At 45.9% G+C, this 26,718-nt stretch overlaps 2 protein-coding genes across 3 annotated transcripts in view; both read left to right on the top strand.

Annotated features, from left to right (window-relative positions):
• Positions 1–13,720, top strand: part of myo1eb (myosin IEb) — a 15,928-nt gene extending 2,208 nt beyond the window's left edge. Inside the window, exons 2-27 of the mRNA XM_085472547.1 lie at positions 807–944; positions 1,789–1,878; positions 1,959–2,053; positions 2,131–2,218; positions 2,876–2,965; positions 3,050–3,181; positions 3,251–3,385; positions 3,461–3,593; positions 3,689–3,885; positions 3,966–4,046; positions 4,192–4,278; positions 6,156–6,242; positions 8,871–9,038; positions 9,124–9,209; positions 9,648–9,729; positions 9,832–10,037; positions 10,116–10,260; positions 10,434–10,548; positions 10,632–10,801; positions 10,960–11,105; positions 11,293–11,439; positions 11,730–11,887; positions 11,965–12,039; positions 12,116–12,305; positions 12,414–12,577; positions 12,874–13,720. Coding sequence (XP_085328673.1) covers positions 807–944; positions 1,789–1,878; positions 1,959–2,053; positions 2,131–2,218; positions 2,876–2,965; positions 3,050–3,181; positions 3,251–3,385; positions 3,461–3,593; positions 3,689–3,885; positions 3,966–4,046; positions 4,192–4,278; positions 6,156–6,242; positions 8,871–9,038; positions 9,124–9,209; positions 9,648–9,729; positions 9,832–10,037; positions 10,116–10,260; positions 10,434–10,548; positions 10,632–10,801; positions 10,960–11,105; positions 11,293–11,439; positions 11,730–11,887; positions 11,965–12,039; positions 12,116–12,305; positions 12,414–12,577; positions 12,874–12,950 — 3,282 coding nt within the window. The 3' untranslated portion in view covers positions 12,951–13,720. The remainder of the gene's footprint in view (positions 1–806; positions 945–1,788; positions 1,879–1,958; positions 2,054–2,130; positions 2,219–2,875; positions 2,966–3,049; positions 3,182–3,250; positions 3,386–3,460; positions 3,594–3,688; positions 3,886–3,965; positions 4,047–4,191; positions 4,279–6,155; positions 6,243–8,870; positions 9,039–9,123; positions 9,210–9,647; positions 9,730–9,831; positions 10,038–10,115; positions 10,261–10,433; positions 10,549–10,631; positions 10,802–10,959; positions 11,106–11,292; positions 11,440–11,729; positions 11,888–11,964; positions 12,040–12,115; positions 12,306–12,413; positions 12,578–12,873) is intronic.
• Positions 13,721–18,960: 5,240 nt separating this feature from the next.
• prune1 (prune exopolyphosphatase 1) lies at positions 18,961–25,920 on the top strand. Of its 2 annotated transcripts, none has more exons than XM_085472548.1 (9): positions 18,961–19,026; positions 19,819–19,926; positions 20,604–20,806; positions 20,880–21,064; positions 24,205–24,363; positions 24,591–24,682; positions 24,815–24,973; positions 25,045–25,135; positions 25,284–25,920. In XM_085472548.1, exons 1-9 carry the CDS (start codon positions 18,988–18,990, stop codon positions 25,511–25,513), a joined length of 1,266 nt encoding a protein of 421 aa, XP_085328674.1. In that variant the 5' UTR covers positions 18,961–18,987; the 3' UTR covers positions 25,514–25,920. The 2 variants fall into 2 exon arrangements, with proteins under 2 accessions (XP_085328674.1, XP_085328675.1); XM_085472549.1 differs by lacking the exon at positions 18,961–19,026 and adding an exon at positions 19,148–19,213.
• The last annotated feature ends 798 nt before the right edge of the window (positions 25,921–26,718 follow it).

Below are 26,718 nucleotides of genomic sequence, written 5' to 3' on the forward strand. Positions count from 1 at the left end.
TCTCTCTCTCACACACACACACACACACACACACACACACACACACACACACACACATACTCGGTCTCTCTCTCTCTCTCTCTCTCTCTCTCTCACACACACACACACACACACACACTCTCTCTCTCTCTCTCTCTCTCTCTCTCTCTCTCTCTCTCTCTCTCTCTCTCTCTCACACACACACACACACACACACACACACACACACACACACACACACACACACACACACACGGTCTCTCTCTCTGTCACACACACACACACACACACACACACACACACTCGGACTCTCTCTCTGTCACACACACACACACACACTCGGTCTCTCTCTCTCTCTCTCTCTCTCACACACACACACACACACACACCCCCTGCTGCGTGTAGCGTCCTGCAGCCCGGCATGTTGAGGCGTCGCTGCTCGCCACTCCTCAGCACAGCAAGATCCTGCAGGACTGAGGAATGTTGGGAATTTCGGTGAGAGAGACAGGCGTGTGAAATATCTGCAGATATGAATCCACAGGTCAAAGGTCAGGCTGACTGAAGTGTGGGGTGGAGTCTCTGGCACAGACTCAAACAGCTGAGACACAAACTAAACACCTGGACCCAGATAAACAGCCCCTGTTGACTGAACATGAGTGCACATTCAGGCGTGTCCAGACGGCGCCATTAAACGCAGCTCCGTGTCACCTTAAAGGTCCCACAGGGGGCGTGGCCTCACATGCGAACCGAGCGAATAACGAGGTAAACCAATCAGCTACACGCAAAGATTTACTGATTTCAATCTGTCTGTTTTGCCCCACCCCCAGGGGAGTAAGGAGCGTTACCACTGGCAGGCTCAGAATGTGAAGGTGAGCGGCGTTGATGACATGGTGCTGCTGTCCAAGATCAACGAGGACGCCATCACAGACAACCTGAAGAAGAGATATATGGATGACTACATCTTTGTATCCTCAGCGCACACCCTCGATTTGATTGGTTAATTGGTCGATGACCTCACCTTCAGTTAACTCACAGCTGTTTAGTTATTGTCACAGTGTTTAACCTGTCGTGCTCTGTGGGAGCGTCTCACCTGTGAGACACACCTGTCAGGTGAGGAGGCACCTGGAGCATGCTCGTTTTGTCTTCCTCTTCTTATTCACAGGGTTGTGCGGCGTGAGTCCCACCGCCCCCTGTTCGCTGAGGATGCGCAAAGCAGATGCCTGAGCTCTGCTGCCCTCTTGTGGCAGTTCAGAAACTCGCTCGCCACGTTCCTGATTCACCAGGTTCGTCGCCCAGAGGCCGTCCGAGTTTAGGCTCACGGATGAGGCGGGAGGAGATGAAGAAACGTCCTGAGCTGCGCACACAGATGCTCCTGAAGGGGAGGGCGGCCAAATTTTAATCAGGTTTTTATAATATTTCAATAACAAAGACTACGAGAGAGAAGACCGCAATGACCACATGGCTCCATCTGAGCAGCCCAAGGCAAGTGTGGGGAGAAAAAACTCCCTTTAAACAGGAAGAGACCTCCAACTAAAGAAGGATCAGGTATCCGTTGGAAATTAAGAGAAGAAAGTCATGGCACACAAACAGCGGTTGGCTGATCTGTGAGCTGGATCAGCCAATCACCAGTGAGTTTCTGTGGTAGCCCCTCCCACAGGTAGTGACATCATCAGTTCCAGCTTTGGGACCAGATGCTTAGTTCAGCTGGTGCTGAAAATCCGGCACTGGGATGGTCTGTCTCTGATGGACATGTGTCCTGCTGGGTCCAGGTCCTGGTTCTGGTGGTGTTCCTTGACCCTCTTCTTTCAGACTTACATCGGTCCAGTGCTGATCTCTGTGAATCCGTTCAAACAGCTGCCGTATTTCACCGAGAGGGAAGTGGAGCTTTACCAGGGCGCGGTAAGACTGAGCGGCCAATCGACAGACAAATACAAACGAAAAACAGACAAATAGCTGATTGAATGCCCCGCCCCCGACAGGCTCAGTACGAGAACCCCCCCCACATCTACGCACTGGCTGACAACATGTACAGAAACATGATGATAGACAGCGAGAACCAGTGTGTCATCATCAGGTAGGCGGGGCTTAAAGCTCCCTTCAAACAGACTCTTTTCACAAATGTGTAACGTGATGTCTGTCTTTGCGTGTCAGCGGCGAGAGCGGCGCCGGAAAAACTGTTGCTGCCAAATACATCATGAGCTACGTGTCCAAAGTGTCCGGAGGAGGCGACAAAGTTCAGGTCAGAATCGGAGGCCATTGATTGGTTGACATAAAGGTAACACTGCCTCACTGCTCCACCTTGTGGTATAAATCGTTTTTGCACTTTGTAGTTTATCTCGACACTCATCGCTGCTGCTGTGCTGGTTTGAAACATTGTTTATGTGACGCTCAATTCAGTTTTATTTATACAGCACTAAATTACAACAACAGCTGCATCAAGGTGCTTTATATTGTAAGGTCGACCCTACAATAATACATACAGAGAAAAGCCCAGCAATCACATGACCCCCTATGAGCAGCACTTTGGCGACAGTGGGAAGGAAAAACTCCCTTTTAACAGGAAGAAACAGAACCAGGCTCAAGGAGGGGCGGGGGCCATCTGCTGTGATTGGTTGGGGTGAGAGAAGGAAGACAGGATAAAGACATGCTGTGGAAGAGAGACAGAGATCATTTTATAATAACAATTCTAATAATTAGTAAACGTTTATTCAAAGTGTTAATTTTAATTTAATAAATCGGACATATGTTAAGATTTCATTTTAAATTTATTTCTTCACCTTTTGCCACGTCGGGTCTTCCTTAGTTATATCAGAAAACGGCTGATTGTTTGTGTCAGCTGATAGTCACCATGGTTACAGATGATGTTAGCGATGCCACCCTGTGTTATCACCTGCAGCACGTCAAAGACATCATCCTGCAGTCCAACCCTCTGCTCGAGGCCTTCGGAAACGCTAAAACCGTCCGCAACAACAACTCTAGCAGATTTGTGAGTATGATAGCACACAGATACTTTGGCTGCCGCCGCGCAGATTCATAGACGCCCACAGACACGCCGCCCTTATCCCGACAGGGCAAATACTTCGAGATCCAGTTCAGCCGAGGAGGAGCTCCTGATGGAGGCAAAATCTCCAACTTCCTGCTGGAGAAAAGTCGAGTCGTCTCCCAGAATCAAGGAGAGAGAAACTTCCATATCTACTACCAGGTACTGCAATATGTGCTGCAACGTGTACTATAACTGTTAACGGAAGCTAATGCTGGCCTCTGACTTCAGCTGCTGGGAGGGGCTACCACAGAGCAGAGGGAGAACCTCGGGGTCACGACCCCTGACTACTACAACTACCTCAACCAAACGGGAACCTACACGGTGGAGGACGTTAACGACAAGAAGGAGTTCTCGGATACGATGGTCTGTATGCGTGTGTGTGCGTGTGCGTGTGCGTGCGTATGTGTGTTAAAGTGTGTGTACCTGTGTGTCTCTCAGGAGGCCATGTCAGTGGTCGGTCTGTCTCTGGAAGATCAGGATTCAGTTCTTCAGCTCGTCGCAGGAATTCTCCATCTGGGAAACATCAGCTTCAGAGAGGAGAACAACTACGCGGTGGTGGAGAGCCAGAACTGTGAGAAAGCCCCTGACACTGCAGCATGACACTATTGTTTGTTTTGTTTGTTTTTTATTACCACTTAAACCAATAAAATCTTGTCTCCTCATCAGTCCTGGCCTTTCCGGCCTACCTGCTGGGGATCTCTCAGGACGGTCTCTGCAGTAAGCTGACCAGCAGGATTATGGACAGTAAGTGGGGTGGGAAGACCGAGTCCATCTCGGTGACCCTGAACACCGAGCAGGCCTGTTTCTCCCGAGACGCCCTGTCCAAAGCGCTGTACACCCGACTCTTCGACTTCCTCGTCGATGTCAGTGCCTGCACACAGCCTTCACACTTTGTTCTGCGTTCTTTAACTGCTGCTCATTCACCTTCCTGTTTCTGTGTCAGTGTATTAATAAAGCCATGCAGAAGGAGCAGGAGGAGCTCAACATCGGAGTCCTCGACATCTACGGCTTCGAGATCTTCCAGGTACAAACACACTTCCTGTCTTAAGCCACACCTTACAAAACAATAATAAACACACTTTAACAAACTGGTCCCGTTAGATTGTTCCTGCTGATTTGATGATCAACGACTCTGATTCTTGATTAACTTTTACTTTTTTGTTTTTTAGCAAAATGGTTTTGAGCAGTTTTGCATCAACTTTGTGAACGAGAAGCTGCAGCAGATTTTTATTGAGCTCACGCTGAAGGCTGAACAGGTGACGTTGTTCTTTTTTTAATAAACTGTTGAACGCTTGGTGCACAGGTGACATACAATTATTCTGGGATTAGATTAATTTTGTGGTTGTTACTAAGTTTGACTGATTCAGCCTGACTTTGAAACTACATAAAATATCAGTGGAAAAGAGTTAATATCACATGACATTACAGGTGTTTATTGGACAAATCTTGATCCAACTATTTTCTGAGATGATGAACTTTGTCTTTGTTACTTTTGTGCGAGGAATCCAAATAATAATCCTCCAGCTTCCTCCCGAGTGACCAGCACTGACTAAAATAAATCCGTCCATCTTCTTCCACTTGTCCGGGGCCGGGTCAAGGGGCGGGAACTTAAGCAGACAAGCCCAGAAATCACTCTCCCCAGCCACCTCCTCCAGCTTGTCGAAGGGAACATCAAAGCGTTCCTACGCCAACCGAGAGATATAACCCCTCCAGTGTTTCCTGAGTCCTCCTCCTGGTGGGACATGCCTGGAAAACCTCACCCAGGTGGCCCCCAGGATGCGTCCTTGTCACCACCTCAGCTGGCTCCTTTCGATGTGAAGGAGCAGCGGCTCTACTCTGAGCCCCTCCCAGATGGCCAAACTCCTCACCCTATCTCTAAGGGAGAGACCAGCCACCCCTCGGAGGAAGCCCATTTCCACAGCTTGTATCTGCGATCTCGTTCTTTCGGTCGCTACCCACAGCTCGTGACCATAGGTGAGGGTAGGGACGTAGATCGTCCGGTAAATTGAGAGCTTCATTTTTACACTCAGCTCTTTCTTCACCACGACGGACCGGTGCGGCGTCCGCATCACTGCAGCCGGCGCACCAATCCGTCTGTCGATCTCCCGCTAACTTCTGCCGATGAGATTCTGAGAGCACTGATGTGAAAGCCTTCCACCACTTGGCTACGAACAGAATTGGTGACAAAGGGCAGCTCTCTTTGCTCCTGCAAAGGTTGTGTAAGGGTCAAATGGCCCGTAGAAGTGAGCCAGACACCACATACTCCTGTGGGCTGGGGTGGGTATCCTAGTATCCTCTCGGCTTGGTGCCTGTATGTTGGGGTTTCTCCCAGTGAACGAAGGGGTTTGTTCCCTGCACCTTCCTGGTGGGGAACGGGTCCTGACTGTCGTCTGTGCTGAATGACAGTTCGGAGTACCTGGTCTTCTTGGAGTCCCTGGGTGGGGTGTTTGAAGCTGCTCCACCTGGGGACTCTATATTACAGCGAGACCTGGAGGCGTGTGACTGGGAGGAACGGTGTCCCAGATCTGAACCAGCGCTGTGTTTTGTTATTGGACTTCTGTGCAAACCACAGTGTGTCCATAAGTGCACGTGGCACCAGGACGTCCTAGGCCGCAGGTTGATGATCGATTTTGTAATCGTATCACCAGACCTGGACCATATGTTGTGGACACTCGGGTAAAGACAGACACCAGAGGTGAGGGGAACCACCAGGCTGAAGAGGGAGTCGTATTGGGCGTGGTTAGCCTGTCGGACTTCGGAAGCAGCTGATCGGTACTAACAGGCCAAGCCAAATGTGGCTCGGGCAGTGGCTGAAACAAGAACTCTGGTGTGGGAGGAGTTCAGAGAGGCCATGGAAAAAGCCTTTCAGACTGCCTCAAAGAGATTCTGGCACACCGTCAGGCGACTCTGACATCAGGCAACACTGCTTCACTGAGTGAATGCAGAGTCATTTCCCTACAGGGGATTAATAAAGTATACAAAAACCTCAGGAGGGGAAAGCAGTGCTCCGCCTGCTCTGTGTGCAGGTGGAGCGCTGCTGACTTTGACTGATAACATTGTCGGACAAACGTCAGGGACCTCCTTTAAATAAACAGACTAAATGTGAAGCCGGATGTTGCCGTTATGTCTGCAGGAGGAATACGTACAGGAGGGAATCAAATGGACTCCCATCGAATATTTTAACAACAAGGTGGTCTGTGACCTCATCGAGTCCAAACTGGTGAGTTCGCAAATCACTGAACACAGCTCTGATAAATTTAACAAGTACTCCTCTCCATCTCTGTGTTTTTATTCTTGTACAAACATTACTGACATTAATCATTTGTTACATCATTAAGAACTGCAGCAGGATTTACGCTCCATCTTGAGGGTCAGTTGCCCCCCGAGTTGATTCTGTCTGACAGAGGATTTAGCTCCTCCCACTTTAACCCCACCTGCCCTTTAAGCTAATGTTTTTTGTCATTAGCCATCTTCTGGAATCTGGATAGGGCTGAACGATATATCGCATTTGCGATAATATCGCGACATGATCAAGTGCAATTTTCTAACCGCAAAGGCTGCGATTATACTCTGGACATGTCCAAATTCATGGGCTGCATCCTCCTGAGGCCGCATTTGTAGACCGATTACGTCACAGCGACGCGCCGAAGGCTGTCCGAGAACGGCACAACTCCCGGCACATCATTTTCAGATCACCGCGGAGTTTCGCTGCTCGGGTTAAACGTAATATATAAGTCACTTAGACAACCTAAAAATGTTATTGTTGGGCTTTTTTCAGTGTTTTGTTTGTTCGTGAGTAAATCGGTTTGGCTGAGATTAAAGTTATTAGATTAGATAAAATAAAACTTTATTAATCCCCCGGGTGGGTTCCTCCTTGGTTTTCACACAGCTGACTAAACGTCAAACAGAAAACTTATTAAACAGAAGTATGAGACAGTCGAGAATTTACGCCAGTGTCTGGTTATATTTTAGATAGCAAGAAGCAGACGGCCGAGTTTATTAAACTCCACCGAGACAGCGGTGACGCTAATCAGAACTAGACCGTCCAATTTCACGCCTTTAAACTTTAAAGGCGTGTTTGTGTGTGTGTTTATACAATTGCTATTATGTTTGCACTTTATGTGTAATGTTACTGACTGCAGAGATCAGTAAGATGTGTGCATTTTTTATTTATTAGTTTTATTTATTTAATATTATTTTTTAATTGAATGACTGTCTAGTAGTTCACAGATGTCGAAAAACTGAGTGTGGTAAAGCCACTGATTTTATTTATGTATATTTCTGCAATCTGCACATTGTACTGACTTTCATTTTAATGTTTACACCAGGGTTCCTTGTCAGCACTTTATGCTCAGATGTTTGTAAGCTAAAAATAAACTATTGTGTATGTTCAAATATACTGTTGTGATTGAAGAAGTTAAATAAAAATGTCAGTCATCAATTCATGCATCACCTCATGTCATCATAACAGAGGTCTGTCTTCCAGGAAAGAACAGTTTAAAATTAATGTAATATAGTATTGGCCATACTATATGATGTATTGCTTGTCTTTGTTTAATAATACAGAAGACAAATACCTTAAAAAATAATCGCATATCGCATCGCAATCTTGGGGCAAAAAATCGCAATTAGATTATTTTCCATAATCGTTCAGCCCTAAATCTGGAGAGGGGTGGCCTGCTCATTTTATAATACTACTGCAATTTTTACTCATGTAAAGGATTCCTATCAAAGTGTGCGGTCTGTTAGACTCAGGGACCCTTCAGACTTCTTCGTGAATGTGAGCCAAAACTGCTTTTAAATACTCTACAACAAGTAGGCCTGCAGAGCGAGAGCGAAGTGCTCTAATAGGGTGATATGGTACTACAAGGTCATTAAGATAAGATGGGGCCTGATTATTTAAGACCTTGTATGTGAGCAGCAGGATTTTGAATCCTGGATTTAACAGGAAGCCAAAACAGGAGAAATCTGCTCTCTCTTTCTAGTCCCTGTCAGGACTCTTGCTGCAGCATTTTGGATCAGCTGAAGGCTTTTCAGGGAGTTTTTAGGACTTCCTGATAATAATGAATTACAGTCGTCCAGCCTGGAAGTAATAAATGCATGAACTAGTTTTTCAGCGTCACTCTGAGACAGGATATTTCTAACTTTAGAGATGTTGCACAAATGGAAGAAAGCAGTCTTACATATTTGTTTAATATGTGCGTTGAAGGACATGTCCTGGTCAAAAATGACTCCAAGGTTCCTCACAGTGTTACTGGAGGCCAAGGTAATGCCATCCAGAGTAAGAATCTGCTTAGATACCATATTTCTAAGATTTTCAGGGCCGAGTACAATAACCTCAGTTTGATCTGAATGAAGAAGCAGAAAGTTAGCGGCCATCCAGGTCTTTATGTCTTTAAGACATTCCTGCAGTTTAGCTAATTGGTGTGTGTTATCTGGCTTCATGGACAGATAGAGCTGGGTGTCATCAGCATAGCAGTGTAAATGTATGCTATGTCTTCTAATGATGCTGCCTAAGGGAAGCATGTATAATGTAAACAGAACTGGTCCTCAAATATTACTCTCACTTTTGTATTTATGGTGAAAGTCGAGTGTTTTTAATTGAGTATTCGTGGGCGTTGAGTTTTAATTAACAGATAAAGACATCTGCTCTTTACAAGCTTAAAAACAGTGTGTGGCTCGTTTGGCTTGTTTGGTCTCTTGATGCAGCTATGATATTACCTGAGTACAGGTGAGATTTCTGCTGCTTGTAGGAGCTGAACTCTCAGTTTTGAACAAACTATAAGTCAGACTATATAAAACCAAATTCAAACAGCTGTATTTTCAGTGAACACCCTCTGTTTTGCAGAATCCTCCTGGGATCATGAGCATCCTGGACGACGTGTGCGCCACGATGCACGCTAAAGGTGAGGGGGCGGATCAGACCCTGCTGCAGAAATTACAGGGACAGATTGGATCTCACGAACACTTCAGCAGCTGGAACAAAGGATTCATAGTCCACCACTATGCTGGAAAGGTCCTCACCTCACCTGTATACCTGTCAGAGTTTTTAATGACCACATCTGTCTGTGTTTACTGACCGCACCTGTGTCTGTGGGCAGGTGTCGTATGATGTCAGCGGGTTCTGTGAGAGGAACAGAGATGTGTTGTTCAATGACATCATCGAGCTGATGCAGAGCAGCGAATTGTAAGTACTCTGTGCGTGGATGTGGGATGTTTTAGGAGCCCCTGATGCAAAACTGCAGTGAATAAACGCGTCAGCTTTGTCAGGAATCCTGTTGTCAGCAGACATGGGCAGTGTTACTGTAATCTGATTACTTTTTTCAAGTAATGAGTGAAGGGTTTAACATTGCAAAAAAGTAATTAGATTACTGTTACTTTCTCGTTAGCACGCTGTGTCACTGGGTTACTAAACCGTGATTTTGTTTGTGAGAGAGTCTCATGACAGTGACGTAAGCGCGTGTGGCGTCCATGGCAACAGACACGTGCAGATCAACAATGGATAACATGGAGAGAGTACAACCATGCAGCGTTCAAAGCGTGGAAGTAATCACATTACTAAGCTGTGTGTGTGTGTGTGTGTGTCTCTGACACAATCCCTTCTCTGTGGTGTGTTTGTGGGCAGTCCGTTCATCAGAGCTCTGTTCCCTGAGAACCTGGAGGCTGAGAAGCGAGGGCGACCGACCACCGCTAGCAGTAAGATCAAGGTGAGAAAGCTGGAGGTTGGACCTCCACTAAGAATTAAAATGACAGTGAAATAAGCAGCTTTGCCAGGTGTGGTTCTCAGGTGTGTGTTCGCTGCCCTCTAGAAACAAGCTAATAGTCTGGTGCAGACCCTGATGAAGTGCACCCCCCACTACATCCGCTGCATCAAGCCCAATGAAACCAAACGCTCCCGGGACTGGGAGGAGAACAGGGTCAGACACCAGGTGGAGTACCTGGGCCTGCGAGAGAACATCAGAGTCCGTCGAGCTGGATATGCTTACAGACGAGTCTTCAATAAGTTCCTGCAGAGGTCGGAGGTCAATCATGGTTAGGATATTTAAGCTAATGGGACGAAGTTAAGGTTCTAACTCGTACTGCCGTGCTGCAGGTACGCCATCCTGACGAAGGAGTCCTGGCCTCAGTGGAGAGGTGATGAGCGTCAGGGAGTGCTGCACCTCCTCAACTCGGTCAATATGGACCAGGATCAGTTCCAGCTGGGGAAGACCAAAGTCTTCATCAAAGCTCCCGAGTCGGTAAGAAAAGCTCAGCAAGTGGTTTAACTGCAATCAGGAACGCTGAGATTCAGCACGCCTGAGGTAGAACCTGGTACCGGGTGTCGGCGCTGTGGTCCGCTGTCACCCACGGTCATCTTGGCCTGTCAGGGCCTGGCTCCGTTTGTCATAATGGTGTCGCTTCCTCTCTCCAGCTCTTTCTGTTGGAGGAGATGAGGGAGAGGAAATATAACGGGTATGCTCGTGTCATCCAGAAGGCGTGGCGCAAACATGTTGCTGTTCGCAAATACGTCAAGATGAGGGAGGAAGGTAAGATTGTTTTTGATAGATGGGTTAAAAAAACTCTGAATCTGAGTTTGTTTTCAATAACTTTTAATTCGTGTTTCCTCTAGCCTCTGATGTTGTGCTGAACAAAAAAGAGCGCCGCAGAAACAGCATCAACAGGAACTTTGTGGGTGATTATATCGGGACCGATAACCATCCTGAGATCAGACAGTTTGTCGGCCGCAGAGAGAGAATTGATTTTGCTGACGTCGTGGTGAAATATGACCGCAGATTCAGGGTAGGAACCCAACCTAAAAGCAAAACCACAGGCCTAGATCTGGTTCTGTTCTCCTGTTTGAACACGTCCTCGGCTGGAGAGTGTTTACCATCATGTCTGATAGAGTCCCTGAATATTTCTTTCCTCTTGGAAATGTTGCTTTTTCTGTTGTTCCACAGTCCGTGAAGAGAGACCTTATCCTGACACCAAAGTTCCTTTACATGATTGGTCGCGAGAAGGTGAAACACGGTCCAGATAAAGGTCAAATCCAGGAGGTTCTCAAGAGGAAGATTGAGATCAACAAAATCCAGTCTGTTTCTCTGAGGTATACCATCAGAACTGGGAAAAACTACAATTAGAACCAAAAAATGACAGCAGAGCCAGATTAGTACTTTCCACTGGGTCAAAAAGTAGAACTGGAAATAGAAACATGAAGCTATTAGAAGATAGCAATTGTTGTATAGCATTCAAAATATTACTGCCTTTCTCTGACCTACCTTTCTGTTTGTTAGCACTCTTCAGGACGACTTCTTCATCATCCATGAAGAGGAGTACGACAGCGTTCTTCAGAGTGTCTTTAAAACTGAGTTTCTGAGTCTGCTGGTCAAACGTTATGAGGACAAAACGCAGAGGAAGTTGCCACTAAAATTCAATAACCTGTAAGTTTTAAACACGATCTGTCGTTCTCCAGCATACCTCATGCACTGTATTTAAAAGTGAAGCTAGCCGCCATGGCCTCGCCCTTTGGCCACCCAAGTCTCCTGATGAGCATTTTCACTGTTGCCATTTTGGTGTTTTGAGACAAGCAAGGAGTCAAACTGCACAACCAATGAACGTAGTTCCTGCACTGAGAAACCAACACTTAAACCCAGGTTTAACAATGAGTCATCAGATCTGACCGGTACTAACCAAACACTGCCTCTATCTCTACACTTCTCTCTCCGTCCAGCCTGGAGTTTAAGGTGAAGAAAGGTGGCTGGGGTCCGTTCAGCTCCTCAGGATCCAGACAGATCCAGTTCCAGGTGGGTCAGGGTGACGAGGCAGTCTTGAAGCCCAGCGGAAAGGTCCTGCAGGTCTCCATCGGACCGGGCCTGCCTAAAAACTCCCGTAAGTTGTGACTTGACTTAGTCACCAGCGTAACCTCTTGTCCACTCGGCATTACTTCCTGTCTGTTTGTCGTCTAGGTCCCACCCGGAAAGACAACCGGAAGAGCCGCTACATGGGAAACCGTGCTCCACCCAGTAACCAGCAACACTCGGGTATCAGCAAAAACCAAGTTTCAGGTGTTTTCACGACTTCTTAGAAGACTCTTTTGACGTTTCTTATTCTCATCAGCATCTCGCTCCAGAGGGAGTGGAGCCCTGAAGGAGGGCAGCGCCTACTCCAGAGGCTCGTTGCTGAGACAGCAGTCTAGCATGGAGCAACCTACCCTGCCCCGCCTCCAGAACCAGCGTCGCCATGACAGTCGTCCCCATCAAAACCAGGATATGGGCTTTATGGATGTTCCCGATCAGGGTGCCGCAGGGTGAGACCGCTTGGAGTGACCCAGTGTTATGAAATAACTGTGGTCACCAGTATGACCAGTAAACGGACCATCCGTAAATGACTAGTAATCCCTGTTTCTCACCTGTAGGGTACACCGGCGCCGTTCAAAGGAGGTGAAGCCTCCTCCTGGAGCGGGTCGACCCAAACCGAAGCCCCGAACTCCTCACTGCAGAGCTCTGTACGCCTACGATGCCCAGGACACCGATGAGCTTAGCTTCAATGCTGAGGACCTCATTGAGATAGTCACTGAAGGTAGTACCCATACCCCACCTTGTATTGATGTTACTAGATATCACACACCTTGTTAAACAACATTAAATGTAGTTGCACAGTAGTACTAAAACAAAGAGGGATTTTTTTCATCCAGAATCGTAGTTCCCACAAGGACCGTGCACGGTCGCGTAGTTCCCACAAGGACCGTGCACGGTCGCGTAGTTCCCACAAGGACCGTGCACGGTCGCGTAGTTCCCACAAGGACTGCGCACGGTCGCTTAGTTCTCTTGCTTACCTGAATGTTTGTCCTACGCATTGTTTTTCCATTTCCACAGATCCATCTGGTTGGTGGTTTGGTCGCTTGCGGGGCAGAGAGGGGATGTTCCCTGGAAACTATGTGGAGAAGATCTAGACCTCGATTCCAGGGGTCAGAGGTACCAACCTGCTGCTGCAGCTGGGGTCATAGGTCATAGGAGCTTTCAACACATTGGTTGAGAGCTAAAAGGAGGCTGACTGCTGAAGATGGCGTGCTAACAAACAGCTGCACTGTACCCAGAGGTGAAAGGTCAGGGTGTGGTGTGCCGACATGCTGACTCCTGGACTCCCAATGTCCCATTAACGCTGCATACAGGTTACATGTCCCCATAAAACTTCGTTTTCACAGTGTCCTCGTGTGACTTCAGTCTCTGATCATCTCAGGTGGAGCCCCGTATATCTGACAGTTAATTGGTGTCCTCATTCTGACACACTGCATGTGCTAGATTTTTAAATTCCAGTTCAAAGACCTTCCATCTTTCTGGTCTACAAGAGATGGAGTGAGAGGAGGGCAGCAGGAGGCTGCATCACGGCTTAGAGTTGATGGTTAACCAGTGTTGTACAAAAATGTGAATAACTAGTTTAGCCAGGTAGTATTCATGAGGCCGGTCAGTGAGGACAGCAAGGTTTATTCATCTGAAGTCCATCCAGTGCCCCCTGCAGCCTGCAGTGTTTATTACAGCCCTGAAATAAAACAAAGTGAGCACAGTGGCAGATTTAAAGCCCTGTACAGTATTTGTCATTAACAGAGCAGATGAACAGACCCTGAACGTCACACAGGAGCTTTGATATACAAATAAAGGTATTTTATTTGTCTCATCATTAAAACGGAAATATTTTTTACCTGAAATAAACAGATGTAGATGATCAATGTTCAGCTGTGGTTTCTGTCGGGATCAATGTTTCAGCTGCAGCCTATCCTGAATCAGCAGCTTACCTGAGCTGATCAGCTCACCTGGTACACCTGTTTTCTTTCATTTTAACTTTTTTCTTTTTCTGATTTTTATCATTTGGATTTTTTCCTTAACGTAAACTTTAATTCATTTTTTAAAAATTATCTGTGTATTGTTTTTTTTAAAATTGCACAAAAACAGCAGGACACTACATTACCCAGAGTCCTTTTGACCAAGTGGGTTGTGCTGGTTTTAGGTACAGTTGGAAAAGATTGGCTCATCCGTCCCATAGTGTCTCTGTTGTTTTACACCAAAAGGAAAAACTGTAGTGATAAATGTCAGAATAACTCTGAGACTGGAACGTCACACAGTAGGGTGAGTTGTAATAAATTAATAAATCTTGCAGCTTGTGCAGGTTAATGCTACTGTTTTGCATGTTTATTAAAAATGACTTTGTTAAATTTTAAATGCGACCATAAAGTGGTTCAATGCAACATTTCAGGTATTTATGTGAATCACAAATTGCACAGCTTTGTCTTCCTGTCATGTCAGAGTGGAGGTAAACACACTTTTAAAATTGGTTTTGCAACTGAAGCAGTGTTCATTGTACAAATGTGTTTTCGAAGATTACCCTGTGCTCATTCTGATTAACCTGCTGCAGTGTTTTTGATCACACTCTGACATAGAAACTGAACATCTCATCTCAGTTTTACTTTAAGAATATAATCCACCCACTGTTATCATCTTCAATTTCTCCTTCCACCTCCGCCATGTTGGCCTGCAGTTGGTGCTGCTCTGAAAGCGCTGTAGTTTAAGAATATAATCCACCCACTGTTATCATCTCCAATGCCCTGTACCAACACAGAGCAGAGCAGCTATCTGAACACTGCTCCAACAGAGGTCGATCATCTTGTTAATAATTTCAGCTCCTCACTACGTACGACTCTGGATACTGTAGCTCCTGTGAAAACACAGGAAGTACCTGACTCTGTGGTATAATTCTCAAACACGTAGCCTAAAGCAGATGACTCGTAATCTGGAGAGGAAATGGCGTGTCACAAATTTAGAGGATCATCATTTAGCCTGGAGAAATAGTTTGCTGCTTTATAAGAAAGCCCTCCGCAAAGCCAGAACATCTTACTATTCATCACTGATTGAAGAAAATAAGAACAACCCCAGGTTTCTCTTCAGCTCTGTAGCCAGGCTGACAAACAGTCAGAGCTCTGTTGAGCCAACCATCCCTTTAACGTTCATGAACTTCTTCACACATAGAGTTATCCCTCTTCTTCATAATCCATCACAGTGTAAGCATGGATTACTAATAACCACCATCCCCTCCTTAAAAGAAATCAGGGTTCACCTGATGTCAAGCGTCTGCTGTCAGACTGAGTCGGGGACGTTTCTTTAATATTATGCTCCTGCTGCAGCAACACCGCTGCAAACTAAAGGTGCTGATTCACTCAGACTGAGCTCGAACATCAGTTCACTCTTGCAGAAATGGCTGTGTGGACATTAAAAACACATTTAAAGGAGAGAAGGAACAATCGACTGAATTGAATTGAATGATCTACTAACGCCTTTACTGCCACCTAGTGGTAAAGCCTAGTATCTCCGTTTAAATGAAAGCAGACGATATTCGCTTCTCGACAGCAAAGAACATCTGTCAGTGAGCTCAGTGACAGCAGCTGTTTGTTGGTGTGTAATGAACAGTGATGAGCCTTGTTTGTGACAAATGCACAGACTCGGTGAACACTGAGAATCTGCGCCAATTCAAAGGTGTTTGGGATGTTGATTGGCAGAGGACATTTTTATTTTGTTTCATGATGAAAACACATTTTTCTGTGATGCTGGATATATTCTCTCAGCTGTGACCTGCTGAGGGGTCTCAAACTCGGGGCCCGGGGGCCATGTGCGGCTCACGTCACCCGTACTTACAAACATGCTGAGGGATCGTCTGTGTTTGCTCAGTGACAGAGTCAAACACTCATGTGCACACTTATGCATTAAATACGAACACAGTGCTGCCACATGTGTGCACAGACAGGACCAGTGTGTTTATTTGGTAGATCAATGAAAGGCTTCAGTTAGTTAAGAGGGCAGAACAAGCATTTGTCTTGTTATAAAATATTTCAAATTTTAAAGAACAAACAAAACGTTTTAGGAAATATTTGTTGGCGATTGTTTGTTTGTTTTGCACTACTTGAACACTAAAGTGGCCCTCCAATGAGACGGCACACAGCATGCCCAGATTAACGCGGTCAGATTTGATTTTGTAATAGAAAATTTCTATTGTTCTCATTTAGAGTATTTATGTGCTGAGCTGTGACGCTGTAATAGACTGTTCAGTGAAAGTTTCTAAAACTAGATGAACTTATTCCAGCCTCAGCAGATGGAGAAGACAACTCCCTTTACAGGTGCTGATAACGCCAAAGGCACAAAACAGCACGCCCACGGTTCCCTTTCATAGCGTGATGTTTGTAACTTCCTCCCTCTTCCTTGGAGTGGGAGCACCACTCCTGTCTCAGAGCTCGCATGACTGAACTGTGATGTTTGATGTGTGTTGGCTCTCCTGCCTGCATGCAGAAATAAAACAGCTTGATCACAGTGACCATGTTGCAGGCCACTTTTTTTTTTGACAGAAAACTCCACAACAATTTCAACACAATTAAAGTGTCTACGTGGATCCACACCACAGACTTTAATGTTTGTGGAGAGCCAGTACGTTAACTCTGATTTAAAACCAAATCTGTCTGGAGTTGATCATTTAACTCTTGTTAATGCTAACTAGGTGTTAAGAGTTTATATATTAACTCTCACAGAGTGTTTTATTTTAACTACATCGGAGTTATCTTCCAATTCATTGTAAAACTTCTGAAATTTTACAAATTCCTTTGGAAACAAACGTTTATTAAAAAGAGGCCATGTTTTTCTGAATAACCTTTGTTTTGAACTGTGCACCAGTGTACATGCTCTGACTTTCATTAGAATATTGTTTATCAAAGGGACATATGTGAGCTGGCAGTGCAAACAGCACGCTCATTACTCTTTTCTTCAGTACAATATGAACGTCCTCCCTTCATCACTTTGTGGAGCTCCAACTCCCCCCATATCCCACCTTCCCAAGCATATCCTGTGTGCAGAGTCAATAAAAGTTAATTGTGTACTAATTAATTGCAGCACAGTACAAAAAAAAAATAATTTCTGAGTAACACGTGGTTTGTATTTTCCCAAAAGACAGTTCCAGATACGAATCCATTGCCCATATTTAAAGCCAATATCAGAACAGGTTTGTTAACATGGTGCTCTCTCAAACAACCGAAGAACACAGACAACAGTTAATGCTGAACTACATTTAAAACAGTCTGTTTCATTTTGACCTAAACCGTGTGCACAAAACTCTGCAGGGATGTCGACCCACAGTCAGCGCTTCTGCTGTTTGCTACGTCGGTTTGGTGGTTTTCAGGCTTCACGTAGCATCATTATGTCAACAATCTAAACATTGTTTTAGGTGTAATTGAGCCAAAACCTGACTGAATATTCATATACAAGCTGTTTTCCAAGGCTATAGTGTTTGGCTGCAAACAACAGATTTCACCGAGCAGCGAGGCTAATGCCTTTCACGCCGCTTTGTCTCAACTCAAAAAAGCTATTCAGTTTTATTTATATAGCGCCAAACGACAACAACAGTAATATTTTTTTAAAAATGAGGGGCGGAGTCTGAATTTATTTTATTAGTGTCATAGTCCGTTTAGGAGTTCAGAGGTCAGTTCACGTTTCCATTGCATCGCCTCCAGATTTGATATGGAAACACTCGATTTTAACAGTATTATTTTACACCTCAGGCTTACATTTAAAGACCGTGACTCTACTGTGAGTCATATTAAAGCACTAACACCAACATATTTAACGCTTTTGCTGTGCAGCAGTGGCTCACAGTTAAGTTTGACAGCCCGGCTTTGAAGGCTGCAGTGAGAAAAATGAACCGTGAGTCCGGCTGTTTCCGGGATGCTGGCGCCGTTTCACCGCGTCTTTGAGTCGTTTGTCCGGTCAGGATACAAACACAGCAGCCTGAGGCAGCACGAGATGATATTTCCCAGCTTTAATCAGGTCATTGAAGGGCTCATAACCTTTCGACATTCCGACCGTCACGCGCCCATGTTTACAGAAGGGTCATGCGCGTGCGTGAGGCTGCCGTAGGTGTCTGCAGAGCTGCCTGTTTCAAACAGGAAGTTTGTTTCCGGTTGTCTCGTGTTTTTGTTTTAGTTTTAGTTTTGTTAATAAACATTTAGTGACCATGAAAAACCAACAACTAAACAAACAAATAGATAAACAAGAACACATGACTGGATTGTCACAGCTGTTTACCTAAATAACACAATCGATGACTTTTATGGGGACGTTTGTTTCATGAAGCGTCTGTAGGACAATGCAGAACCACAAACAGCAGACACCTCTGTGACGGTGCCTCGCAGGAACCACCAAGCGCCCGCTCTGCACATCAGAGTGGCAGCCGGCTGAGGCTCCAGCAGGAGAGTGCGTCATCATTACTGGAGGCATGGAGTGGTGGAAGAAACAGGAAGCAGAATAATTAGAAGACAGAATAAAGTGGACGTCATACAGGTTTGAAATAATCTGGGTTTCTAACACGTTTCTGTGGAGACCTCGCATTTCGGGTTCACTCTTTCACTTCCTGTCTGAACCGTCATGCTGCGATAAAGACACAGATGAAGGACGGCAGCCGATGATGCATTGGTTTCATCACTGTAGGTGGAAATACAGGCCCGCTTCAGGGCCGCGGGCCGTAGATTTCCCAGCACAGGGACCAACGAGCTTCAGCGCACGCTCTGCCCCACGCCTCCACAGTTTGAACCTTCATCACGATTACTGTGAAATTCTAGCTTCATACATCAAATACGTCACAAACACCTGCTGCAAGTGAGGGTCACTGAGACTGTTACCATGGTTACTGACACAGGTTTACCTGCTTTTTGGTCACACCTAGAAAAAGGCCTATTACAAGGCAAAAGTAAAAAAAAAAGGCACGTAATCATCAGTAAGAAACTGGTCACGTGGTCCCTGCAAACGGGACGCGAAGTTTTAGTGTTTTGGTTCAAAGGCGATCCGTACACGGGTCCTGACAAGCCACGCCCACCGCACGTTTCTGTCTCGCGTACATTTATCAGGTGAAAGCGAGTCACAGACAGCTGACCGTTTGTTAGCAGCTAACAGCTAACGGAGCAGATGGAGGAGTTTCTGACGAGCTGCCAGCGGGCCGTGAAGGTAACACACACACACACACACGCGGGTTAGCCTGTTAGCTCGCGCTGCTGCAGAATGACTGGCACTGTTTACATCATGTGACAAGGTCCGAGCACTACGATAGTTTGCACGAGTCTGTGGAGCTGCACACGTCAACGACCGGAAACGCAGCTGTGGGTGTGAGTGAGACAGTCAGCCGTGAGGTCAGGTGAGACACACCTGTCAGGATCACCACTGCTGCAGTTCTTCTGGTGTCCAGCAGAGGCAGCAGTAAGGAGGGGCATGTTTCTATAACTCGCCTGTTCTGTCCAAATTGAATGCAGTTTTATTAATACACTGATGTACTGTAAGCTAGACGCTACAATAATACAAAGAAAATGGAGAAAACCCCAACAATCATGTGACCCTCTGAGCAAGCGCTTTGGCGACAGTGGAGAGGAAAAACGCCCCTTTAACAGGAAGAAACCTACAGCAGACCCAGGCACGGGGAGGGGCGGGGCATTTCAACACATTACTGCAGTTTAACAGTAAATGTTTTTACTACAGCAGAAACAAGAAGCCTCTCCATGTTAAATCCAGCATTAACCCAAGCACAGATGACCTGCAGTCTCAGAGCAGACGTTACGAGACTGTGGACGTTAAATATGTCTGCATTTAGGGATAGTAGTCCCAGGTGGTTTCAAAGGATTTTTGGTGGTTTCAGGTTATACCAGATGCTTCCAGGGGATTCTGGTGGTGCCGGGTTTTATCAGGTGGTGCCAGGTGGTGCCGGGTTGTATCAGTATGTTAGGAGCTCTGTTCTTTGTTCCCCAGTTGAGCTCGGACCAGGTCGGCCCTGGGTTCCATGTTGTCCTGGGAAATGAAGCTTGCGACATTGACTCCATGGTATCTGCCCTGGCCTATGCCTACTTCCTGTCTAAGGTAAGCCACAGTCCAATCAGCTGCCAGTACAGGTAATGAACTGGTTACACGAATCTCCAAAAGTTGATTCTGTTCATCTGGACGTAGCTTTTTGTGGGAGAAACGTTTCGTCACCCATCCAGGTGACGTCTTCAGTCTCAGCTGACTGCAGGTTTCAATCTTATAAACAGGACATTTACATAATGACTGAAACAGCCCACTGAGGGAACAATGGACTGGGAGGTCAGTTCCTTAATCTTAATTATGCAAATTCTCATGACCATTGGCCATTCTCAAAGACCATCTCTGAATGGAGGAGGGGCCTAAGGGTACATCTTTTGCCATCTTACAATGCTGTGATTGCAGCCATTCCCCAACTCTATGTGAATGGTACTCATGGTCTTTGATCAATGGTCATGAGAATTTGCATAATTAAGATTAAGGAACTGACCTCCCAGCCCATTGTTCCTCAGTGGGCTGTTTCAGTCATTATGTAAATGTCCTGTTTATAAGATTGAAACCTGCAGTCAGCTGAGACTGAAGACGTCACCTGGATGAGTGACGAAACGTTTCTCCCACAAAACGCTACGTCCAGATGAACAGAATCAACTTTTGGAGATTTACTTACCTGAATGATTGAGATGCATCAAGACGTTTTAACCCACTTTGGTTACCTGAAGTCTCTCTCTCCCTGTCAGACTGCACCCGGCGAGATGCTCGTTCTGCCGCTGCTGAACATCCGTCAATCGGAGCTGCGGCTGCGCTCGGACAGCGTCTTCCTGCTGCGCCAAGCCGCTCTGTCTCTGGACCTCCTCGTCTTCAGGGACCAGCTGGACCTGCGAGCACTGCAGCGGGCCGGCCGCCTGCGGCTCACGTTGGTCGACCACAACGTGCTGCCCAGGTAACACCTCACAGATGACCTTGCACACCTGAGTGGTGATCACACCTGTCTTAACATCCTGTCTCTGCTGCAGTTCAGACAGCGACCTAGAGGAGGCGGTTGCAGAGGTGATCGACCACCACCATCTAGAGAGGGAACCCTCCCCCACCTGTCCTGTTACTGCGGAAACAGTGGGATCCTGCGCTACCTTGGTGACAGAGCGCATCATTCAAAGAGCTCCAGAGATCCTGGACCTGCAGCTTGCTCACCTGCTTTACGGTACACACCTGGTGTTACTGAGCGTTCGAAGGTTATCGAATACATGAATGGTTTATTTGAAGAGTTTCAGTCAGGTTTCAGAGCTCATCACAGCACAGAAACAGCTTTAGTGAAGGTTACAAATGATCTTCTTATGGCCTCTGACAGTGGACTCATCTCTGTGCTTGTCCTGCTAGACCTCAGTGCAGCGTTCGATACTGTCGACCATAATATCCTATTAGAGCGATTAGAACATGCTGTAGGTTAGGGCTGCCACGATTAGTCGACTAGTCACGATTACGTCGACTATCAAAATCGTCGACGACTGATTTATTAGTCGATGCGTCGTTGGAAGCTTTGTAAGATCCCCAAAGACGCAGGAATAAGTAGCAGGATTTAAGAGTGTAATAACGGACTGAAACAGGAGATGGCAGCACTGCATGTACAAGGATGCCAGCTGCCGTTAAACCCCGAAGAAGAAGAAGCTGTGTCCCAGAATTCATAGCGCGGCCCAGCGCAGTTGTCAACAATGGCGGCAGCTAGTTAGTTTTAATGTTACTCTTATTATTCTTTCTGGGTCACAAAATAAACGTTTAACATATTTTCAGGCTGGAATGTAGCTGTGTAAACCTCAAATATCTGCTCAGTTTATCAGGACACCGCATATTTTCAAAAGCGCTCCGACGTTTTCTGAGACGTCTGTTACCCACTAGCTCGATAGCTAGCCGGGGGGCTAGGCTAACTAGAGCCGTGAGAACACCGGACTCCCGGCAAATCGTTTTCAAACCCACCACTGTCTTTCGCTACTCAGGTTAAATATATATAAGTCACTTAGATAACTTAAAAATGTTATTGTTTGGCTTTTTTAGTATTTTATTTATTAGTATTAGTATTTTTATTTAGATAGCAAGGAGTTTATTAAACTTCACTGAAACAATCTGCAAATTTCATTAAAATTTAATAAACTATCATCTTGTCTTTATTTTTAGTTAGCACATACCTGAAACACTTAAAGCTGTAAGCTAATGATAGTTATAAAAGAGCAGATGCTGCTGGTGCAATAAGCTGTAGTTTTACGGCCAATGGATGATGATCTGATTAGTCGACTAATCGCAAAAATAATCGGTGACTAGTCGACTATCAAAATAATCGTTTGTGGCAGCCCTACTGTAGGTATTACAGGTACTGCACTGCAGTGGTTTGTATCATATCTATCTAATAGACTCCAGTTTGTGCATGTAAATGGAGAGTCCTCTTCACACACTGAGGTTAATTATGGAGTTCCACAGGGTTCAGTGCTAGGACCAATTCTGTTTACATTATACATGCTTCCCTTAGGCAGCATCATTAGAAGACATAGCATACATTTACACTGCTATGCAGATGACACCCAGCTCTATCTGTCCATGAAGCCAGATAACACACACCAATGAGTTAAACTGCAGGAATGTCTTAAAGACATAAAGACCTGGATGGCCGCTAACTTTCTGCTTCTTAATTCAGATCAAACTGAGGTTATTGTACTCGGCCCTGAAAAGCTTAGAAATATGGTATCTAAGCAGATTCTTACTCTGGATGGCATTACCTTGGGCTCCAGTAACACTGTGAGGAACCTTGGAGTCATTTTTGACCAGGACACGTCCTTCAACGCACATATTAAACAAATATGTAAGACTGCTTTCTTCCATTTGTGCAACATCTCTAAAGTTAGAAATATCCTGTCTCAGAGTGACGCTGAAAAACTAGTTCATGCATTTATTACTTCCAGGCTGGACGACTGTAATTCATTATTATCAGGAAGTCCAAAAAACTCCCTGAAAAGCCTTCAGTTAATCCAAAATGCTGCAGCAAGAGTCCTGACAGGGACTAGAAAGAGAGAGCAGATTTCTCCTGTTTTGGCTTCCTGTTAAGTCCAGAATTCAAAATCCTGCTGCTCACATACAATAGGGATGGGTACCGGTGTCCGGTGCCATCATTTCTGACATAAACGGTAGTAACCAGACCGAAAAGCAGCGCACATTTCGGTGCTTTATTTCGGTGCTTTTTTTTCCTGAGCTGTGATACACTTCTAGCCAATCATTTTACGTTTCCCAGGATAGTAGGCGGGGCCAGGTACGTACGTTCTGTTAGAGCAGAGCTACAGATTAAAAATGTCCAAGGCGAAGCGGTCAAAAGTCTGGCTGTACTTCACAGCAAAATATGCAAACTCAGCAGCAACAAGTGCTTTAAGCTGATACTGTGATACTGTCAAAGGAGGTCACACCTCAAATCCGATGAAACACCTGGCGACGCATAGCGGGTTTTTTTTTAAAAGCCGAGAAATGCGCCGTATTTGATAGCTTGCTGCGAGACCTCACACTGTGCACGTTGGGTGGGTTGCCAGTTATCGGACCTGGAGCAACATCCCCCAAAAACCCGAAGAGGAGAGTCCTGGCCCCTAGCCCTGCCAGTGTAGCAGAAATGATGAGGATGATGATGCAGCAGCAGCCGTTCTTCTCTGCGTGAGTAGCTTAATGTTGTTCGTGTGTAATTTACGTTGAGTAGGCTAACCACGTTATTACATTAATGCATGTAAGGTGAACTAGCAAACATCATCATAGATACATGCGGCTGTCTTCTTGTTTGATGGCAGATGCTCCCTTCACCCTGGACAAAAAGGCTAAAATGACCAAAGAAAAAGTGGGAAACAGCCGAACAAGACAGGTTTTTGGACAAAGTTTGTGTTCTCCATTCTTTAAGCACCGGTTCGAGCACCGTTTAAGCACCGGCACCGTTTCAAAAGTACCGATTTGGCACCGGTATCGGATAAAACCTAAACGATACCCATCCCTAGTCTTAAATAATCAGGCCCCATCTGATCTTAATGACCTTGTAGTACCATATCACCCTATTAGAGCACTTCGCTCTCGCTCTGCCGGCCTACTTGTTGTTCCTAGAGTATTTAAAAGTAGAATGGGAGGCAGAGCTTCCTTCTGCTGGAGGTTTCTTCCTGTTAAAAGGGAGTTTTTCCTTCCAACTGTCGCCAAAGTGCTTGCCTGTTGAGTTTTCTCTTTATGTATTATTGTCGGGTCTACCTGTATAAATAAACCTGAATTGAGTAAATCTTGTGTGTCTGAAGTGTGCCGTTGACTGATTGGTGGGTTGTCTGTGTTGGTCTGCAGCTGCCATCGTGGTGGACTGCGTGGACATGTCACCTGCTGCAGGTAAAGTCACTCCCAAAGACAGTCAGTATGCTGCAGCGCTGGAGAACCTATTCCCTGCTCTGCCACCGAGGGGCGCTCTCTTCCAGGAGTTGCACAGAGCCAAGTTGGATGTCTCAGGTCAGTTTCTGAGAAGTCAGTCATAACTGAGAACACAGGTGGAACAAAGTCTGGACTCACCTGTGTTTGTTACTCTTCAGGTGTGGATACACTGCAGATTTGTACTTTTTCCTTTATAGTTTTTATTAAAGAATTCAATGGAGCATTGTTTTAGTATTGCAGTTTTACTGTACTTGGTGTAATATATTTTTTTTATTGGAGTATTTGACGCAGTACTTTGTTTGCAGGTCTGAACACAGAGGAGATGTTGTTGAAGGACATGAAAGCTGTTTCAGGAAGTTTGAATCTCTCCGTTTCTGTTCTCTACATCTCACTGCAGGTCAGTACTGCACACTGTACTACAGTCATACTAATAAGCTGCAGTGACACCAGTCTGCCACCAGGTGGCATCAGAGCTGCAGAACACCTGACGAGACATGCTGCTGAGTATGGGTGTGTGTGTATGTGTCAGGAGTTCCTGCAGAGGGAGGACTTGGAGGCGGAGCTTTCAGGTTTCTGTCAGAAGTACGGATATGATTTGCTGCTGCTGATGACAATCTTCTTCACTGAGAGCAAAGAGCCAATCAGAGAACTTGCTGTGTTCAGCCACAGCACCACCTGCAGGGAACAGGTACACTCTCCTCCCCCTTCTTTAGTCTGCTGTTCCTTCTGCGTGACGGCTCAGGTGTCCTCCCTCCTCAGGTGAGCCAGTACCTGGAACAAGCCCAAAGCCCCGCCCTCAACCTGAGTCCGCTCAGCAGCCCCCACTCTCACATCTCAGCCTATCATCAAGGTAACACTCCTGTAATCAGACACATCTTGCAGGTGTGCACAGGTGATGCTTGATGTTCTGCTGCCTCGTTAGCTATGCTCTGTAGGGTGTGTCTCTGGGGGGGGGTGGCCTCAGGACTGATGGTGACTTCATCACCCTATGTCTCCAGGAAACTCACTGGCGTCTCGGAAGAAGCTCCTCCCCATCATGAAAGACTTCCTGACGACGTGGGATGGGTATGGTTTCCCAGGAGACAGGAAGGACGAGCTGTCTCAGGTCCCGCCCACACCGATGAACAGCCTGGTGGAGGGCTCCCCTCTGGACAACGGTCTGCCTCGCATCACCTCCCAAGCCCTGGAGGAGAAGTTCAGCCAGATGGTCAACAGGACTGACCTCTGACCTGTCAGAGGAAGACAGCGATGAAGCACCAACGTTTTATGGGTTGTTGTTTTTTGTTGTTGTTGTTGTTTTTAGTTTTTTTTAGCAGGTGTTGTTGAACACGAGCATGAATCCGTGTTCCTGCTTCTCTAATAAAATCCAAAATGATCAAAAGAATCCGAGTCTGGAAACCCGCCGACAGCAGGCATGAAGGTCCGCCCCCGCTGCACGCCTCGTGCTCAGAAAAAACTGCAGGGGCGCAGCTGTGACTGAGGCCTCCAGCCAGCAGGTGGTGCTGTTGGATCGGTCTGACACAATAAAGTTCTCTGCAGTCCTCCGTGGATGAAAGCACACTGTGCAAAAGTCATGAGCCACCCTCATTTCTTTATATTCTCTATGAGTATGTTTATTAAAACATACAAAACACATGTGATGGTTCAGAATTCAAACGTTTATCAAAGATCTGTAACATCATAGACTGAGCTGCAGCCGTGACGGAGCCTCCGTCTCACAGGGGGCTGCTGACGCTGTGTTGGAGCTCCTCGCACACGCTGACCATGATGTGGCTCCATCGCTCTATCAGTCCCGTTCCTCTGACCTTCATCAGCGTTTCCTCCTGTGAGGCTGAGCAGCAGACGATCGGCTGATTGTCTCTCTGGTCTGCTGCAGAGTTTTCAGGCCTCACACTTGTGCCGTTTCAGCTCTTTGGGAATCGCCTCTTTGGTGCAAACTTAAAGTTTTATGTCAGACTGTTATCTGTGCCATTTCTCACAGACTCAAATCAAATCACTTTTATTGTCACATCACATGTGCAGGTACACTGGTACAGCACATGTGAGTGAAATTCTTGCGTGCGAGCTTCACAAGCAACAGAGGTGTGCAAAAATACAATAACGTAAAACAAGCAAAATATAAGAATGGCTAAATCTGAGACTAATAAATATATGTACAATATATAATAGTATATGCATTACTGGATGTGTATACTAAATATGTTTTTCTACGTGTGTGTGTGTGTGTGTGTGTGTGCATATTTTACAAATTAAATGGAGTAAACAATAAAATAAAATATATAAAAAAATATACAGACTTTGCTGCTAACAGCGTGTGCAGACACAACACTGGCTCGTACCTGAGCTTGTGATCACATGTTGCATCCAGCTGAGGTGTGCCGTCATAGCGGACCTTCATGCTTGTTTGAATCTGTTTGTTTTTTTGGGGGTTTT

Source organism: Copadichromis virginalis, linkage group LG11, assembly GCF_057382275.1.
Source record: "Copadichromis virginalis isolate Kocher_CV1m ecotype Utaka linkage group LG11, C_Virginalis_male_GT1.1, whole genome shotgun sequence".
NCBI classification, from domain to species: Eukaryota; Metazoa; Chordata; class Actinopteri; order Cichliformes; family Cichlidae; genus Copadichromis; species Copadichromis virginalis.

What these genes read in the sequence shown, in the direction of transcription:
- prune1 (XM_085472548.1), top strand. Translation starts at nt 18,988, where the DNA reads ATGGAGGAGTTTCTGACGAGCTGCCAGCGGGCCGTGAAG. An exon ending in GCTTGCTCACCTGCTTTACG is followed by an intron (nt 21,065 to 24,204) that starts GTACACACCTGG and finishes GTTGGTCTGCAG; the next exon opens with CTGCCATCGTGGTGGACTGC. An exon ending in GCACCACCTGCAGGGAACAG is followed by an intron (nt 24,974 to 25,044) that starts GTACACTCTCCT and finishes CTCCCTCCTCAG; the next exon opens with GTGAGCCAGTACCTGGAACA.